Genomic DNA, 20,699 nt, shown 5'->3' on the forward strand with positions numbered 1-20,699 from the left:
ATAAGGAAGTTTTTGAGAAGTTAAAAAAGAAGTTGTGTGAAGCACCGATTCTTTCGTTACCTGAAGGAGTTGATGACTTCACAGTTTATAGTGATGCCTCTGGAGTTGGGTTAGGTTGTGTTCTGACCCAAAGGGATAAAGTGATAGCGTATGCATCGAGGCAATTGATAGAGCATGAAAAGAACTACCCCACTCATGATCTGGAGTTGGCAGCAGTAGTATTTGCCTTAAAGATATGGAGGCACTATCTTTATGGTACTAAGTGCAAATTTTTCACTGATTATAAGAGTCTTCAATATCTCTTTAATCAGAAGAAATTGAACATGAGGCAACGACGCTGGCTAGAATTACTCAAGGACTATGACTGTGAGATACTTTACCACCCTGGTAAAGCAAATGTTGTTGCTAATACTCTCAGTCGGAAGGTAAATCTTGAAAAGAAAAGGGCAAGAGCGTTGAGAATTGAAGTTGTCTCGACAGTTGTGGAAAGTATAAAGAAAGCTCAGGAGGAAGCTTTAGAGAGAAATGGCCGAAAGGAAGAACGTTTGGGCAAAACGTTGGTCTTTGATACAAACGGTCAAGGACTGAAGATATTCAAAGATAGGATTTGGGTACCTAAGATGGGAGGAGTAAGAGGTCTTCTGATGGAAGAAGCTCACAAAACCATGTACTCGATTCATCCCGGCAGTACAAAAATGTATAGGGATCTAAAACCCTATTACTGACGACCGACGATGAAGCTCGATGTTGCTAAGTATGTGGCCGAGTGTGTAACATGTGCTAGGGTTAAGGCACAACATCAGAAACCGTATGGGAGTTTAGAACCTTTACCTATACCCATGGGTAAATGGGAAGGTATCACTATGGATTTTGTGACTAAACTGCCCAGAACAAGGAATGATCACGACATGATTTGGGTGGTCGTTGATCGCTTCACTAAGAGTGCGCATTTCATAGCAGCCAACGAGAAATGGTCTATGGATAAACTTGCAAATTCTTACGTGAAGGAAATTGTGAGGCTTCACGGTGTTTCGTTAACGATTGTATCCGATCGTGACAATCGTTTTACCTCAAGGTTTTGGAGGAGTCTATAAGCGGAATTGGGTACCAAGTTGTGTTTGAATACAGCTTACCATCCACAAACCGATAGTCAGAGCGAACGAACAATTCAAACATTGGAGGATATGCTGAGAGCATGTACCCTAAAAATTCGAAGGTAACTGGGATGAACATTTACCTTTAGAAGAATTTTCCTATAGTAATAGTTTCCACTCAAGCATCAAGATGGCACCTTATCACGCTTTGTATGGGGAAAAGTGTCGAATGCTGTCATGTTGGCTGGAAGCTGGGGAAAAGCAGTTTATGGGACTTGAAATAGTCCATCAGACTGCTGAAAAGTTGAAAGTGATTAGGGAAAGGAGGTTAGCTGCTCAAAAGAGCTATGCTGACAAGAAAAGACAACCGATATCATTCGAAGTTGGAGATTCGGTTTTACTTAAAGTCTCGTCGTGGAAGGGACTTATAAGGTTTGGTAGAAGGGGAAAGTTGAGTCCAAGGTTTATTGGACCATTTAAAGTTCTTCAGAGGATCGGGAATCAAGCTTACAAGGTAGAATTACCGGAAGAACTGGAGGGTATTCATAATACCTTTCATGTGTGATAATTGAGAAAGTTCACGGGAGATGTGCCCGACATAATTCTCATTTCTGAATTAAGGTTGGATGAAAACAAGAGGTTAATGGAAGAACCTGAGGCAATCGTTGACCGTAAGACTAAAAAGTTGTGACGCAAGATGGTCGATTTAGTGCTTGTGCGTTGGAAACATACGAATAAGCCAAATCTCACCTGCGGAAAAACAGAGAGTGACATGATGAGTCGCTACCCGTATTTCTTTGCCGATGTGTGATTCCAGAGACAGAATCATTCTAAGGGGGAGAGAATTGTAATGCCCGTGTTTCTAGCCTAGGCATTAATCTTGATATGATAGTCTAGGTTAACCTTTGTAACTCATTTTGAAGAAATGAAAAGGAATTATGTGAATATTATGTGTTTTATGTGTTTTATGCTTAATTACTAGGAGTTAATTAATTAAGAATAAAAAAATGAGCGTCGAAAATAAATATTAGATAAACCCGATATCTATTAAGAAAGTTGTAGTGGTCGTGACAAGGATTACGGATATATAAAGAATGCCGAAATCCGAGTTATAACGAAGAAGTTATGACATGTCGAAGTTTCACGACAAAACCGGCACGGTGCCGAATGTCGTAAAAAGTGAGTTTTTTTGATAAACTACTTTTTAGCCATAGTGATCTAAATGAAAGTCGTAGTGTTCGTTAAACCGAGAGTCGGTATATAAAGAACGCCTAAATCTGACTTCGTATGAAGAAGTTATGATTTTTCGAAGTTTCAGCTTAGCAGTAGACAGCTAAAAACTCGAATTTTAGATCGAGTAATTTTTAGCTGACACGACCTAAACGAGAATCAAAGGTCTCGTAAATATTAGCACACCTGTAAAAAGTCTGACGAAAACGGACGTAGGATGAAGAACTTATGAATTTTTAACGGATTTCCTGTCCCGGTCTGTTAAAAATAATAATATAAAAATAAAGTCAAAATTTTCCGACGAAGTCTAAACGAAAGTTGTAGATCATAATTTTCTCTACGCGTGCATATAAATAACGTAAAAATCGAAGCTCGTATGAGAAAGTTATGAATTTTACAAAAATGGGCACATTTTTCGAGAAATTTCGCATGAATAGTGCTGCCACGTCACCCTCGCTCGGAGCTGGCCACGTGTCCGAAGCTGTTGCGTGCCCGACCCGCGTGTAGCCTCCTGATTCGACCGAGGCTGCTGACCAATCCGAAGCTCGCAGCTGTCCGTCCGAGCCTCGCCCTGCAGCTAGCTGGTCCGAGCCTCGCAGACATGTGCCCCTCCCTCCTCGCTTCGGATCCAACCCTCGCTGACTCCCCTTCTCGGCCGACCTTCGGATCTCCCCTATAAATAGAAGGGTTGCGAGATTTCTCGGGTAATTTTGAGAAATTGCCCCTTTTCACCCTTTTTTCAATATTTTTACTATCTCGACATCCCCCGAAGCCCCGGTATCGATTATAACCCCCGGAATACGCCACGAAGTGCCCGAGAAGCCCGAAAAATTTATCTTTTCGGTTTCGAAGCCCGACCCTTCGCAGAGCCCGGTTTCTCAATAAAACTCCCAATTTTATTAGAAACGATCGTTTTAGGAAACGAATTGATGCCCGATTTTCATTAAATCAAGTGAGTGTGTAGTTACTTTCACCTTACACATAGATATGAAGTATTTTATATAAAATACGTGCTGTGTGAATATATATTGTTTGTTTATTTGAGATGGATGCTGAAGGAATGATTTATACATGTTTTTAAATAATTTAAACTGTATATGTATTTTATCTACAAAAAAATGTTGGGTAAGACATGGGTAGATGAAATAGTGGGTGTGTGATGAAAGGTGAGTTCGATAGATGAGATGATCAGTGATAGAGATCATGAGTTGAGAGTGAGTGGTGAAATATGAGAAAAGCCCTTACCCAAACGTTGGCGTGAGTGGTGCAATATGAGAAAAGCCCTTACCCAAACGTTGGCCCCCGTCATTCAGCAGAGTATGGATGACAACCATGGACTATTCTAGACGGTCTGTGGAACACTAGCAGGCCCGCAACCTGTAGGTGTGTGAACTATATGTTCATTTGTTGTACTCTAAAAACCCATTGACATGTATTGCAGGGGCGTTCCTGTAAATAATATTGTCGATAAATGAGAGCTATGGACTTAGCACATGTTGAATAAACCTTGGCAGCTATGGACTTAGTGCCCGTTGTATAAATCCCGGTGACGATGTGACTTTGTGTCTATTCCTTAGGATGAATCCTTAGGAAGAAGTGATAGTTGATTCTTAGGGTAAACCCTTAAGAAATAAATAAGATAATGGGGTTGGGGTAATTTGGTTGACTGATTGATGTTTAAGCATATTAAATTTATGTATTGTGGGTTGAAAACCCTATATGTTCACCAGGCTTCCAAGCCTGACCCACTCAGCTTTTTATATTACAGGTAGTGGACCCCGAGCATAGTCGGATGATGATGATGAGTGATTTTTGGATTATAGGCCAGTAGTTATAAATAACTGTTGTAAGACTTATAATGTCTTGTTTATGCTTTTGATCTGTATCGGAACATGACATCCCGAGGTTTTGATATAAAAGGAAATTATATATTTCTTAAAGAAAGGTTTTGACAAACTTTTATCATGTTTTGTTTTGGGGACCAATTCCGCAACATCTTTTAAAAAGATTTCTCTGCTTTTATTTTAAAAAGCATAAATTAAATCGGTCTTTTCTGGCCGAGAAATTAGGGGCTGTCACAGCATTACCGTACTCAGGCATCCCTACCTCTCGTGGGTATCTCACTACTCTCTCAGTAAACTCTTCAAATGCACATCTAGGTATCTCTACTAGATTAGCACTCAAGTCAGAACTCTCTCTAGGTGATTCCCGCTAAATACTCTTACTCGACTCATACTCAAAAGCACATCACAAATAGCAGCAACTCCTAGGCTAAGGCATCACAAATCTGGCCACTCTAGTCCTAAAATACGAAATACCTAGCCTACCCTATAGCATGCATAATATCTCATAAAGTATCTCATAAATATCTCATAACACAAAAGTAAGGGTATTTTGGGTAATCACCGTTCGGGCTCTAACTGATTGTACACACTACTCCAACTCGTTTTCTCTTAAACTCTTTCTCATTTATGAAAAATTTATATCTTTCGAATTTTTTTCTCAAATCCTCAGTTTGAGTCCAAACACACCCGGAGGTGCATCCGAATCCCTCAAACCAAGGCTCTGATACCAACTTGTAACAACGTAAATTTTCAAACAAAATTTTCGCTTTATAAATCACATAATTCTCATAACACATTTCAACAAAATCCCATTTATTTAATTTACAAAGCACAACTCCATAATTATTTAATTAATAATCCAGGATCCTCAAAACATAACTCTTTCTCTGGTGTGTACAATCAAGCCGGCGCCTTCCCGCGATCCTGAAAAGAACCTGAAACACATATCACATAACACGGTAAGCACAAAGCTTAGTGAGTTCCCCAAAATACCACACATATCTCAGTAGCCTCTCATGGCTATACTCAGATAAGACCCGCCGGTCAATGTGTCTTGGTGGGACCCTCTAGTCCCAAAACTCGAGTGGACCCTCCGGTCCTAACTCAAGAAGATCATAATAACAATACTCAACATAAATCACAGAGACATAATGCAGAATATCACAATACACAAATAAGAACATAAGATATCTCAGTCACACAAAGATACCACTCATGGTAAGTATAGTGAGAAGACTCACCTCGGATGACGAATAGCTCCTATAGATGCTGCTGTTGCACATCGGCCTCTAACACTGGACCAAGATCCACAATTACCCAATTAGGAACTAAGTCCAAACTCCACTCATTAGTTCTAAAGGTAGTCCATTAACCAGCCCATCAATCACCTAAAACCCATTGGGCTCACCAAGGCCCAATAATAAATGGGCTCTCCCGAGGCTGAACTCTCACATCTAAAAGGCAAGCCCAACTCAAGGGCCCAAAGCACATATATAAATATGGTCCAAAACTATATTGCAACCGACCCAAACTCCAGGCCCAACACTCAAGGCCCAAAATGAGACTTAGCCCAAAAGTCCACAGTGAGGTTACACGGGGCGTACCTCCCCTGGTACGCTCAGCGTACTCACGAGTCCAGGTTGGCCATCGGGGACACTTGGTCAGTACGCGGGGCGTACTGGGATTACGCTCAGCGTACGACCCAGCTTCACTCTTTCCACTCCAATCAGTTAAGACCTTGGCTCAAATCACAGATCTGGACTCCCTAATAGCTCTTACTCCATAAAGTCAGTGACTTTAAGCCTTTGCATGGCTGATAAGGTCACAAACACACAAAACTCTCACTTTCTTAGCTCAAAATACTCATATCTCATGCATGGCTTGATCCCAACGTCCAAGTCCTGATTTTTATGACACAACACCACAAAATACACTCAAAGGGGGTTGATCATAGTCTCTGGAGCTCAATAACTCATAAAGTCTCCAACTTTTGGGACAAAACCCTAAAATACTCCACTATGATGCACAAATCAAAAGAGTGAGAAAACTTGAAGCTTTATACCTCTATATGAAGCTCCCAACACAGATATGCTCGGATCCAAGGCCCTGGACTCTCACTCCTTCTTCTCCAAAGCTTCTTCTTCACTCCAAGAACACACAAAGTCACCCAAAGGCTCTCAAATGCACTCACAAGCTCTATGAACGAAGGTTTAGGGTTTTTGAGGGTTTGTTGACTGAGAATGGTGGCCAGGAATGAGGTCATCTCATTCTTTATATAGGGGCACCTCCCCTTATTTAGGGTTTCCTTCTGTGCCTAGTACGCCCAATGTACCCTCTGGTATGCCCAACGTACTAGGTGGCTCCGCTTAAAAGTCAAGCACATGAGTACGCTAAGCGTACATACACATACGCCCAGCGTACTCCGCTACCACATTTTTCAATTAAAGGACTTATCTTGCCCAATCTTCAAACTGTCATAGCTCCCTTATTATAAGTCTGTTTCCCATGATCCTCATATCCACGGAAAGGTGACAAGAAGTCCTACGCTTCAACTCGTCGCAGCCCCGAGACTTCCTCTTGTCCGGTTTGCAGCCAACGAATCCTTAAATCACGGACGATCCAGAACAGGATGTTATAAAACATATTAAATATTATATGAGTACTAATATTGTAATTTATTGGTTATTTTTAATTAAGGTAATTATTAATTGAGGTGTAAATATGATGTGTTAATTAAGAAAAGATTAAAAAAAAATGAGAAAATAACAAATGGAAATACATTTAATCAAAAATACCAAAAAATGACATGTGTCCAAGTTAATGAGAGAGTGACATGTGGCAAAATTATTTTCATTTATTAGGGAGGATAATAACATTTTTTAGTTGGATGATATTTTTAAACATTTTTGAAAGTTGGTTACCTTTTTATGATAATAATTAATTCTAATTTTGGTTAATATGTTTTTCTATGTTATCAGAAGTTTTTAAGTTGTTTTTGTCAGAAGTTTAAAATGATATTTATAGAATAATATTTATTCTAATTCAATAAACTTGTTCAAAAATCTTATCTTTAGTTTCTATCAAACAACCTTAGAAAATAGTTACAACTAGGAAACATTTGAATGCATTTCATATGAATTTCACTTCAGTTGAATACAATTCGGTTTAACTCATTTATATATATTTATTGATTTACTCCACCAAATTTTACCTTACATCTTAAATATTTATTTATTAATAAACGATTTTCATTATGTTATATATAATATAATAAATGATAGATTTATGACAAAACAGTTTTGAAGAACTATGCAAGAACTATTTGGAATATTTTAATTCCCTTTTCTTATGTATGTACATCTTGTGGTTACATTTTTCTTTTGCAAAAGAAAAAATAAAAATAAAGAGATTGAAAGGTAGAGAAGAAAAAGAAATTGACTAAATGAAACAATAACATAAGATGAAGGGGTTCAATGATTCTTATGTTTCCTCGTCGCAAGTAAGAGAACCTGGCTTTGTCACAAATCGTCCCTGCAAAAAGATAAATGATAACTTCAAAAAATATAATAAAAATTGCAATAATACTACTAAAGAAAACAAATATAACAATAACTAGATCAATGATTGAGAAAATAAGACAATATAAATAAAAAGTATATACGTAATAAAGTGAAATCTTAACAGCATACACCAACTAACATAATCATAACCTTTTTAAAAATATATATATATATTTTTTTTTTAAATATTATAACTTTTATTTATTAAATATTTTGTCCTTATCACATACACAGCTGTCAGGCACAAAACAATGTAGCTATTTTTTTTATTGTATCTTACAAAGTACAAACTATATTTTCATTGTATATTTTAATGTGTTATCATCTTATGTAAGAATCATTTAAAACTACCGCTATACATAAATTGCAGTACAATAAAAGTTTGTAAACAAATTATTTACTGATTTTCATATGCCAAATAAAAGTTACTCATTTCATACCAAAGAGGCAAAGACCTTAAAACCATCCAGTCCTTTCTATAGTTATAATTTTATCGTAAAGATATATATAGTTATAATTTTATAAAGTATAGTCTTTAATATAAATATTTTTTAATTAGTTAAAAAGTATAAAAATATATTTACTAACTTATAATTTTAAAATATATTAACTAATATTAATATATAAATTTAATTATAAAATAAGAAGTTAATATAATAATAAGATGATTTAATAAAAAATATATAATTACAAAAAAGCAACCATTATCTTTGACCTAGTATAATAAAATAGATAAAAAAAATACCTAGAGATCACAAAACTTTTTTTTGACATTTTTTATAAAAAAATCGCTGGTTTTTAAAGAAATTCGATGAAAAAAATTTGAAAAAAAAAACTTTTTTTTTATTAAAAAAAAAATTGATTTTATATTTTTTTTTTAGCGAATTTTAATAAAAAGCTGCGATTTTTTATAAAAAAAATTTTAAAAAAAGTTTTGTGATCTCTAAGTATTTTTTTTATGTATTTTTATGATTTTTAGGGTTTTTTATTTTTCATAGAACCTATATATATATATATATATATATATATATATATATATATATATATATATATTTGTGTTGGCGGCATAGCTTAAAAGAATTTAACAAGATGTTTTTATAATGGGTAATTTTGTTTATATCTTTATAAATTTTTATAATACGTTTATATTTTTATAAAATAATAAATTACATATATATTTTTATAAAACCAACAAACTCACATATATATTCAAACATTTAATCTAATCATATTGAATATATTTATAAATTAAACTAATATCTTTAAATGTAATTATAATTAAGTTACTAAAATACTTATTTCATTTCCTATAATCAATTTAGGAAACGTATGATTATTCACTTCTAATCATTTTTTTCTTACTCTCAATTATATGTAAAAATTAATTTTAATGTGAGTGTTAATATTTTATAAGGACTCATAAAATAAATATGTTGAAAATAGCAATGTGGAAGAAGGGTGACATTGTAATGTTATAAGTTAATTAGTATTTTCTTAATAACAAAAAATCAATATAAAAAAATGTTTTTTTAATATATTAAATATGATTAAATTATATATATATATATATATATATATATATATATATATATATATATAAGTTTATAGGTTTTATAAGTATATATATATATATGTAATTTAAAACTCTATAAAAATATAAATATTAAAATTTATAAAAATATAGATGAAATTCTTTTGTTTATAATGTTCAATGTTTTAAAAACCGATTGGGCCGGAAAGCTGAGAATAGAGCGGTTCAACTAGCACCGATTTTATGTCTATTTCAGAATTGGAATAAATCAGTCGTTTTTTATAAAAATCTGGTTGAACCAGTTAAATTAAATAAAAATACATGAAAATGAATCATTTTTACAGCAAACTTTGGATTTTTTTCATATTTTTTTAGATTTTTTTTAATAAAAACACATGATAAATATTATAAAGTTTTTTAATGTGTTTGTAAACATCTAAAACTATGTTTTGTTTCTGTAATATATTTTATTTTATTTTTTATATACGTGAATTGATGTAAAATAGTAAAAGTGATGGTTTTTAAAATATTGATAATCCTCCATTTTTTTTATAATGTTGCGGTAATTTCGTTGAAATGGAAGAAAATGAAACCTTGCATCTGGGCCGTCTATCAGTGGTGATATTTTTGAGCTGGTACCTAATCTTCTTGATATGATTTTTGTCCGTGGAGCGCGTTGCACTGGATTCCCTCCACCCACCGTTTTCTGAGAATAAATCAATGTGAGCCCCTCTTGCCTGTCACAACCAACACATAAAACACCATCAATTATATTTTCATACAACCCCCTTTCTAAGATTTTCATATAATTTAGGTGGTGTTTGTTTTTTGTCTGCAGATCTGCGTGGCCTTTTCTGTCTGCGCCCAGCAGACCACGCGCAGACATTAGCCTTCACAGACTGTTTGTTTGTTTGAAGACTGCAGACCCAAAAATGTCTGTGCGCCCTCTTCTTGGCGCAGATGTGGATTAGAGTCTTCTAACATCTTCAGACATCTTCTAGTTTAAAAAAAACACATATATCTTCATTTTTTTTAAGTTTTTTTTTTTATTTATATTTTTCCAGCTTTATTAATGATAAACAATTTGAAAAAAAAAATTACAAAACTTAAAAAAAAAAAAAACGTTCGACGATACAAACATGATATTTTTGACAAATTTATAAATAAAGATTTATTACAATAATAGTCGTTGAAGTTGTTTATATAAATATGAAAAAAAATCATAATATATTTTTATATTTTTTGCCAAATTTTGTAAAACATTATTTAATACAATATCGTCAATTTCTCGAGAAAATATTTATGGTACGTTTTTAATGGATTTAATTGAAAAAATCGAAGTTTATTTTCATCCATTTATGTATCAAATTTTTTGATCTCTAATTATAATGTTTAGTTATAACTTTACAACCAAAGTTGTTGGTTTTTATCAAATATATACGTTAATTCATACCATTTTTATTTTTATTTTTTTTATAAAATAATAGATAAAAGTTGATCTAGATTTGTTAATTATTTATAACAAAGTCATAAAAATATTAAAAAATCACTTTGAAGTTTAAAAAATTCAGTTCATTTAGATTTCAGTTTATTTTAGTAGCCCGCGGATGTTAAAAAAACAAACAGTCTTCCTTTTTCAGATTGCAGATGTTTGGTACACCTCTTCTACTGCAGAGGTCTACAGATGTGGTCCGCAGACTGCAGACATTTTGCATCAGAAAAAACAAACAGCACCTTATACAACATTTTTGGCGTTTTAGTCGGAAATTTTTTTATCTACTTTTTATGTTATTTTTCACAAAAAAAAAAAAAAAAAAAAAAAAAAAACCGTACCATTTAACATGGCTATATCCATAAAGTTGGTAAAACACTCCAAAAGTAGAAAATATGGACAGCTAAATGGTTGCTCCTGTCGATTCACATGAAATGGCAAACAATGATATAGGTTTTCATACAAAAAAAACCTATTTACTTTAATAATTTTTTAGATAAGTTGCTGAAATCATTTTTTCTTATTGTTAAGTCCCATCACTTTTTAAGCCACTACTTATATGAGAAAATGTTTGCCTTCATGATGTAATATAACCTCAACAACTAGTTAACATTTTAAGGTCAACAATATATATATTTTTTAAATATATAATTTATGAGTATTCAAATTAGGGTTAACCACCTTCCTCCATTTGCATCGATAGTTTTTTTTTTGCATCGATTGTATATTTTGAAAAAGCATTTGATACCATAAATTGAAGTTTTCTTGATTTGGTTATGGATCAAATGGGATTCGGGCATAAATGGAGGATGTGGATTTATGGTTGTCTCTCTTCCGCAAGAGCATCAGTCCTGGTTAATGGTGCTCCTACAGAAGAATTTTCAATCACGTGTGGAGTGAGACAAGGAGACCCGCTCTCTCATTTTTTATTTATCCTTGCCATGGAAGGATTACATGTAGCCATACAAGATGCAAGTGAAAAATCTCTAATTCTGGGGATCAAACTACCTCGTGGTGGCCCAACAGTTTCACATCTTTTTTATGCGGATGATGTCATTTTTGCGGGTAATGGGATAGGGGTAGTATAAAGAACTTATCGCGTATTCTTAAATGCTTTGAAATCTCCTCCGGTCTCAAAGTAAATTTTCAAAAATCTCGTCTATTTGGCATATGTACCACAGATTCGGAGCTTCAAGATATGGCCCAAATTCTCGGATGTTCGAAAAGCTCATTTCCTTTCTCATATTTGGGGGTTCCAGTCGGTGCCAATATGTTACTAAAGAAAAATTGGAAACCCATTATGGAAAATTTTCAATCAAAGTTATCAAATTGGAAAGCAAACTCTTTATCATTTGGGGGGAGATTAACCTTGATAAAATCAGTTTTGGGTAGCTTACCCACATACTATTTATCTTTATTCAAAGCACCACAATGAATTTTGGATTCATTGGAAAAAATAAGACGAAGATTCTTATGGGGAGGGACCGATGTTAAAAAAAAAAGATTCATTGGGTTGATTGGACAAAGGTAGTGGCAGTTAAAAAGGATGGAGGTTTAGGGGTGGGTACTCTTAAAGCACAAAACGTGGCCTTACTTACCAAATGGTGGTGGAAGTTAAGAAACGAAAATGAAAGCTTATGGTCTAAAGTAATTACCAGTATTCACAACCTTAGGAATCAACCAGCCACTTACATGGTCAGTAAGAGTGCAGGTGGGGTGTGGAGTAATATTTCAAAAGCAATCAAGAGTCTACAAAATCACAACATTGATCCGGACGAGCTATTTTCCCTGGTTCCAAACCATTCAACCAGAATCCTTTTCTGGAAAGACAAATGGTGTGGGAGAGATACATTGCAAAATAGATTTCATCATCTCTACCGGCTAGAAACAGTAAAGAAATGTCAATTCATGGAGCGTATATGCAGCACAGGCTTCCTATGGAAATGGAGATCAAACAATTTCAATGATGTAGAGAAGGCTGAACTACATGATTTCTACTCCATGTTTGGATCTATGGCGTTTCATCCTTCTTCTAACATTGGTTTTCGTTTTAATTTTAACAACGATGGCACATACCTTGTGAATATTCTAAGGAGAATGGTGAATTCAAATCTTAATCAGGTTGTGGGACAAAAAATATGATGGTCAAAATTAATCCCCCTAAAAGTGAAATGTTTTGTGTGGAGGGTTGTAATGGATAGAATTCCTGTTGCGCAGTCGCTTAGTCTCAGGGGTATATTAGTCCAAAATCCAAATTGCCAATTATGTGGGGTAAGTAACGAATCTTCGAATCATCTTTTAGCTGATTGTGGATTCTCCAAGGAGGTCTGGTATTGGATTCTAAAATGGTGCGGAATTAGCAATAACCAATTCAAACTCACTACATGGTTTTATTGATTTTGCTGCCTCATGGGGAAATTGTCCAAAGAAGAGAGAAATTATCAACATGATTTTTTACGCCACGTTTTGGAACATATGGATAGCAAGAAATGGAAAAACTTACACGAAATTTGGTGCTTCCCCTACAATCATTGCGGATTCTATAATTCTTCAAACTTACGAATGGATCAAATACAAAGGGAATTGGGTGGGTAGATGGGTGGAATGGAGTTGTTTCCCATTCTAAAAAAAAATCTCTTCTTTGTTTCATGTAACTATGCTTCTTTGTTTTTTCTGTGATTTTCTGTTTGTTTGTATCCCTTCCCCTCCATTGCTTCTTGTTTTTGGTTTGGGCTTTTGATATATTAAAATATTTGTTGTTTCCAAAAAAAGGAATCGTAAAACTTAAAATCATAAACCGAAAAACTGTTTAACTAGGTTTTGATTAACCAAAAATTTTTTATTTGGTTAACCGACAATCATTTAATAATTTACTAAATAATAAGTGTATATATTTAGAGATTATCTAATACCATATCTAATTTCTCAAATAAAAATAATCTTTAGTCCTAACGTTCTAACAACAAATAAAATAATATAAATAAATAAATAATATAGTCGTTATGTAGTTTGTACACTAATTAATAATCTTTTGACATTATTTAAAAAAACTAGCAAAAACAAATAATTACTTGGTTTATGGATGAGTAAAACATAAAGGTAAACTTTATTAAAAAGTAATTGAAAATTACATAAATACCGGCGACCTAGCCCACACCCACGATCCAAGTTCACAAAGGGTTACCAATTTATTTGGATGCCACGTGCTTATTACTTTTTGATAAAAACTATTATCATTAACAAACCAATTTTATATCAATTAGAAAAGGACACGCGGCTCCGCCGCTTTTGGACTATGTCATAGAAGTTAAATATCGGCAAACTTTAAAAGATGTGTCGAAAGTGTAAATCGCCACAAATAAGGGAGAAAACCGACAACCCCTAAAATTAGATGTCAAAAATGTAGAACCAAAAAAAAGAACATTGATGGAAAAAAAACGAAAATTGTTATGGCTATAATGTGAAAGTTGCCAAAGTTGGAAAAATATGGTGGCAAAAAGTCTAAAGGAGGTTTTTTGTGTTTTTTATGTCAAAATGTAAATGTTTTGACTGTAAGGTTGAAAAGTGTCAAAGTCACTAAAAATTTGTGGCAAATACATCAAAATATAAAAGATTTGACTGCAAAGACGAAAAGTGTCAAAATCACTAAAGATTTGTGGCAAAAATCTAAAGGCACAAAAACTAAATCAAAACTTAAAAATGTAAAAGTTTTCACTTTGAGGACTAAAAATGTCAAATTCATCAAACATTTGTGGCAAAAACCTAAAGCTAAAAAGATTACTATTCATAAGGTCCCTTGGATTTAATATATATATATATATATATATATATATAATAAAAAAAAATAGAAAATATTAAAATTTATGATTTTTTATTCTCTATAAATATAGTATAATATTGATATAGTTCCGATTTATTTTTATTATATATTTTTTTAAATAAAACTAGGTTTGGGTTGGGTTGTTAATGGGTATGAATAATTGGATTGGGTTGAGTTGTATAGGTGGAAGAAAGAGAAATTAGTTTTTTATATAAAAGTTAGGTTGGGTTGGGTTGGGTTGGATTGCTAATGGGGTAGTCTTATTGCCCTTTAACTGCTTGTAATTTTCTTTGTCTTTGTTTTTGCTACGTCTTGTTAAGGTTTTGTTTAATAAAAGTTACGGTTCAAAAAAAAGTTTTTAGTTTTAAACTTAAATAATTTCTTTAAAAATAAAAAATAAAAGTTTAAGTTTTTCATTTAACTTGGTGGTCAAAAAATGTAAATCTTAAACAAAAAAAACTAAAGATTTTACCACTTCTGTTAACCAAATCATAAAAAAGTTATAAAAAAAAGGACTCGATTAACCTAAAAATTATTATGGTTAGTTAGTTTTGTGGTTTCAAATATTATGAACACTTTAATTTAAATAATTTAAATGAATTAATCATATACAAAAATTTTAGGAACTTACCTGTCAAGTGTATGAAATTCTATAAACATAATCTACACATAATTAAAGGGTGAGGCAAATGTTTGTTGATCGAGCATTATACCGTTTTTAAGCATTATAATAGTGAATAATAATGAAAGGAAAGATTGTTTTGAAAAAAATGTAAGTTGCCTACAAATTTAAAAGATATTATGTTTTACGAATTTAATCCAAATTTTAAACTTTGTTATAAAGAAAATATATAAATTAGCTATTAACAACCCTTTTGTGACTTTTTTTAAAGCCTTTTATAAATTATTTTTACAACTTTTCTTAAAAAAAATTACAACATTTTTAAAACCCTTTCTAAATTCTAACTTTTTTTTAGAACTCTTTTAAATTTTTTTCATAAAAAAGTTGAATGAAAGTTGTATGAATGTTTAAATAAATTTAAAAAAATTGTAAAACATGTTTAAAAGGTTGTATTGTAAAATTGGAAGACAAATTTATAATATTTTTTTTATAAAAAAAGTGTTGCAAAGTTCTATAAAATTCATAAATAATTTTTAAAAAGTTGTAAAAAAGTTAGAATTATAAAAAGATTAAAAAGAAAATTGTAGAATTTTACATTTTTTTTTCAAAAGTTTTAAAAATACTATAAGAAATGTCAAAAAAAAAATTGTGAACAATGTTTAGAAAAAGACTTTAAAAAATTATAAAAATAATTCGTAAAAATTTCTAATTTTAATCCGATTATATTCATAACAAAATTTAAAGTTTGGACTAAGTTCATATTAAAATTTAAAATTTAGAACAAAATCATAAAATTGAAATACGAGCTTTTTTACATGGTAAAGTAGATAAGAATACAAAAAATTTATAGTTCGTTATCTTTTTTGAAATTTTATTGGGCTTGTTGTCCATTATATTACATTTCAATAGTTTATTTCTAAAAACCAATGTTAACCGGTAAATAAAAAGACTTTGATCATATATCATATATATTAAAAAGTAATCTAGCGAAAACTAAAAAAGTTTTTTCTCTTAAAACCTCATTATTTTTCATAATCACCTGATTAGCATTTTTATTTTTAATTTAATCTTAACTTTATATTATCAAATTATTGTCAATTACAAAATTTATGATGCACGTCGGTTTTCACTTTTCATTAATTATCACCAATATAAACTTGCCAACTTGGTAATGGAAATAGAAATCTTAATACACCACAAAAATTTAATCCATAAGTTATGTTGTGAATTAAACACACATATTTCACACTTTCATAAAGTAATCAAATAATGTATCTAACCTAAATTATAGTCTACATGCCATAATTTCCATCATCACAAGACATGGTCTTTAAAGTTCTTCTTTTAATTTTTTTATGATTATAATATTGATTCTTAATCCGATTATAACCCAAACAACAAATAATGAATAATAATCTAATGAAAATATCACACGCTTTTTCCAAATATTGAGGATTATAAATATTTAATTTAACCATTAATCGTTTATTATAAAAACGAATAACTCAATTATGGATGCTGAATTAGTACAATAAACCAAAAGTTTTATTGGAGTCAAATCACAAATGCACCTACCATTTTTTTTTTCAAAAAAAGACCACAATAATGAGTTCATTTTCAAAATAAGATATGTATTTATGTCATTTATGTGTTTTTCTTTGTCAAAACAACCCATGTGCAAAGTTCATTTTGAAACTATTTTTGGTTATTATTTAATTACATTTCAATAGAACATTTTTTTAGAAAATTAGTATGACCCATATAAAATATAAATCAAACATTTAAAATGATTAAAACGTAAATAGCTAATATTCTTGCAGTTGTTATTTGATTAAAAAGTACTTTAACTATTTATTTGGTTTTTGGTAGAAAGAGACTACTTACATGTACATCGTCTCCCGGAGACGCCGACTGTGAAATTTCCTCCGGCACCGGCGACTCTCTGTCCGACCAAGCATTCAAAACGGCATCGTAATTCAATTTCAGTAGCAACCGCTGCTTTCGGGTACCAAAATCCCCATTTTCCGACTTCATCAATTCGTCCACTTTCTTCTTTTTCTTCTTCTTTCCGATTGGAGATTTTTCACATTTCACCGGTGGCGCCGGTGTAATATCCACCATGTCCACCATCGGAATCCTCCACCAGTTTCCTTCATCGCCGTTTCTCAATGCTTTCACTCCGTTTCTAGCCCCGAATCCCAGCCCCATTGGGTAGCCATGGCTGGTGTTGGCATCTGTTGAAACAATATCATTTGATTCATCGTTTACTAAAACCAAATTCGAATCCCCCATGATACTATCAATCCCCTGTTCAATTTCCTCATCAAGAAGAGACTGAGTATCAAAATCATCAAGACCCTCATCGCTCAATTCCACAGAAACACAATTCGATTCGATTTCGAGTTCCCCTGTACTCTGAAACTTGGGCTCGACGAACAAACAGGGCTTCTCAGTATTTCGTTGCCGGAGTAGGATCCCGGAGTTTTCAATCGACGGATATGGCAAGATTAATTCAGGTAGCTCGTTGAACAGGTCACAATGTTGTTTGGAGAACGTGGGTAAGTTATTGGTTCGTTTTGTGAGGTGCTTGGTGTTGAAAATATTGGGACATGCCATGAACAGCAGAGCTGCTGCTTCATTGTAAGTTTGATTTGGTCGTTTTCGAGGTGCTCGTGGCTTTCGAGTGGAAATTGCAATCGGAGAATTGCTTGATTCCGATAAGGTTGAAGATGGGGACGAAGAATTTGAAATTGTTTTACTGGAAGTAGTACTAGTACGTGGCCATTTGATCATTTGATCAATATCAAACCCACAAGCTCTTGAACCTAAACACGATGACATTTTGAGCTTTCAAAAACTCAATTGACCCCAAAATTCATCTACGCATTCAAATAAATGAAGAAATATATATCGAAAACCCAAAATTCAGTTATTCAGGGACATGGTTTCTGGGTTCCAGATGAATTCAATCACTTTGTCGGAAAGAAACAAGAACAGAGCATACAACGGAAGAAGAAGAAGAAAAAAAAACAAATCAAACAAGAATTGAGAACAAATCGAAGAAATACCAAAAACCCAGATCGGGATTCTTTAAAAAAATGTTGCAATCGATTGGAACAGAAATTGAATCGATAAAAACTTGAAATAGCAATAGAAAAGAGAGTAGAAAAGCCTTAAACCCTAAAAAGTGCTTAAAGTAGGCTCCTTTTGGGAAAAATGCCAAAAGAAATAAAATCTAGAATATTAGGTTACAAGAAAAGAAACTTTAAAAAGCCTATGTGGGAAACCTATTTAAAAGTTCCAACCTTGAAGTTATCGAGTAGAGTGAAGAAGACTCCCATAGGCGTAGGGAACTATGAAGAACAGAGATTTTGTAGCAGGGCTAGGCAATTAGCTAAATGAGGAAAGTGAATATATATATATATATATAGGTGTACGTGTATCAAGAAGATTGAAGGCACAGAACCCTAATCATGAATTGGGATTACCCAGATTTATCCAGTAAGGAGATCAGAGACTGTAGTGTGTGTTTTTGTATGTTTGAAGTCACGACACGAGAATGGAGAAGAGAGCCTGCAAAAATGGCAGAGATCGGCCTCCTCTATCTTTGCAGATGATCTCTCTGTGTGTATACATGTATATGTAAATGTATACGTAAAATCTGTATGTGAGTTTTTGTTTTGCAGATAAGTATGAGAGGATGGAAACAAAGGAAGAGACAGTACTGAGGCCCTGGCATTTCTCCTTTGGAAGGACCACTCTGTTGTTTCTGACTTTGGTGAATGATGATTAAGAATTGTGCCTCCACTTTCATCATTCAATTATAATTTTGTATTGTATAGGGCTCTCTAATAGCAACAATTATATAAATAATGACTTCTAAAGTTTAAATATTTTTTTTATTATTTGAAATTTGTGTTGTTATAACTAATTCTCGAGACATTTAAAAAAATGATTATTCTGTTCCAAACGGGTATTTTTCATTAAAATATATTATAAATATATAAAGATGCAAGTTAACTTTTCTCAAGTAGGGTTGTTCACTATTCGGATAAAACTGAATTATCCAATTGGACTATTTGGTTCGGATATTCGGATTTTTGGATTGGTTTTCAACAAAACCGAATTATTATTTTGGATTTCGGATTGGTTTTGGTTTATAAAATAAGAACCGAATAGTCCAAAAAAACCGAATAAACATTTATTATTTATCTATTTTTAATATACATCTACAGTTATTTATTAATTTTGTAATTTATTTTTTCAAATAGGTTCAAAATGTTTCACCTGATAAAAAAATATTAATATGCATTTTCTCTCAAAACTTTTCTATCTATAAAATATTTAACTATAATATATCTTCTTATTAGTTGTTTTTTAAACCCAAATTTTTTGTTTTTTTTTACCTTTTTAAACACCTATAAATACTCAACTATTTACCTTCAACCAACATTCAAACAAACCTCTACTCTCACTATTTTCTTCTCAAAAAAAAATGAATCCCGACAATCAAACCCCAACTTCCGATCGAAGGAAAAAAAGTCATTGTTCGACTTTAAACATCCCTACTCGAAACATTTTTACTATCGATTCATCACCACAACAAGTTTATCTCCCCCAACTTGATGCTCCCATTCAATCCCCCCTACAATTTCAATACCAAAATGTTGGCCAATATTACCCGATCCAAGTTTCAAATGTTACGCCGCAAATGTTTTCAAACTTTGTTGTTTTTCCGAATCAACAATCGCCAAATCAACCTCAACTCCAAACTCAAATTCCCTCCCAACAACAGCGCCAACCTGTCGATGAGTTGGATGACTCGGAAGAAGAAGAGATGGTTCCCGAAACTCAACACACACCACCCCCACAAAGACGTAAAGGGAAAAAACAAGCGGGCGAGGGTGTCGCACAACCGGGAAGACAAAAGCCGACAGCATGGCTTCCACACAAAGAGCTAGTTTTGGTCAAAGCTTGGGCTGACATTTCGGAGGATTCGATTCAAGGAAACGCACAACCGGGAGACCATTTTTGGTTTCACATTTTAGAACGGTTTCGAGATGAGCTAGAAAAAGGAGACGACTACCGTACGAAACATCAACTGAATTCGAAGTTTCTAGAAATAGCAAAGGGGGTTTCAAAAATAAACGGGTTGTATAACAACCTAAAAACTCAACGAAAAAGCGGCCAAGGCGACGAACAAATACTTCAAGAAGTTTTGCAGTTTTACCTTGAAGAAGTCAGGAAACCATTCAAGTGGCACGATTGTTGGAAATTATTGGTCCGATGTCCTGGGTGGAAAAAATACGAGCAAGATTTTATTTTTGGAGTACAACAATCAAAGCGAACAAAAACGGACTTTAGTGGTTACACAACCTCCTCCGATGCACGGGTCGGTCTATATTTAAATCAGGATGACGAACTCGAGCTAGAAGAAATTGTCCGCCCAATGGGTAGAGACAAAGCGAAGAGAAAGGGAAAATGGACTTCTTCGGGTGCATCTGAT

General features: G+C 33.0%; 1 protein-coding gene across 2 annotated transcripts; it reads right to left on the reverse strand.

Moving 5' to 3' along the window:
- Positions 1-7,465: 7,465 nt before the first annotated feature.
- LOC145129882 (protein CHLOROPLAST IMPORT APPARATUS 2-like) lies at positions 7,466-19,000 on the reverse strand. Of its 2 annotated transcripts, none has more exons than XM_079064706.1 (3): positions 17,078-18,997; positions 9,853-9,996; positions 7,466-7,699 (listed from the first exon to the last, which is right to left on the reverse strand). In XM_079064706.1, the coding sequence occupies exons 1-3, from the start codon at positions 18,032-18,034 to the stop codon at positions 7,649-7,651; spliced, it is 1,152 nt and encodes a 383-aa protein (XP_078920832.1). In that variant the 5' UTR covers positions 18,035-18,997; the 3' UTR covers positions 7,466-7,648. The 2 variants fall into 2 exon arrangements, with proteins under 2 accessions (XP_078920832.1, XP_078920833.1); XM_079064707.1 differs by lacking the exon at positions 7,466-7,699 and adding an exon at positions 11,093-11,168 and having other exon boundaries at positions 9,858-9,996; positions 17,078-19,000.
- Positions 19,001-20,699: the final 1,699 nt, after the last annotated feature.

Source organism: Lactuca virosa, chromosome 8, assembly GCF_052849685.1.
Source record: "Lactuca virosa cultivar CGN04683 chromosome 8, Lactuca_virosa_CGN04683_v6, whole genome shotgun sequence".
Lineage (NCBI taxonomy): Eukaryota > Viridiplantae > Streptophyta > Magnoliopsida > Asterales > Asteraceae > Lactuca > Lactuca virosa.

What these genes read in the sequence shown, in the direction of transcription:
- LOC145129882 (XM_079064706.1), bottom strand. Translation starts at nt 18,034, where the DNA reads ATGTCATCGTGTTTAGGTTCAAGAGCTTGTGGGTTTGATATTGATCAA. An exon ending in CTCCGGGAGACGATGTACAT is followed by an intron (nt 9,997 to 17,077) that starts GTAAGTAGTCTC and finishes TGGTTGTGACAG; the next exon opens with GCAAGAGGGGCTCACATTGA. An exon ending in ATAGACGGCCCAGATGCAAG is followed by an intron (nt 7,700 to 9,852) that starts GTTTCATTTTCT and finishes ATCTTTTTGCAG; the next exon opens with GGACGATTTGTGACAAAGCC.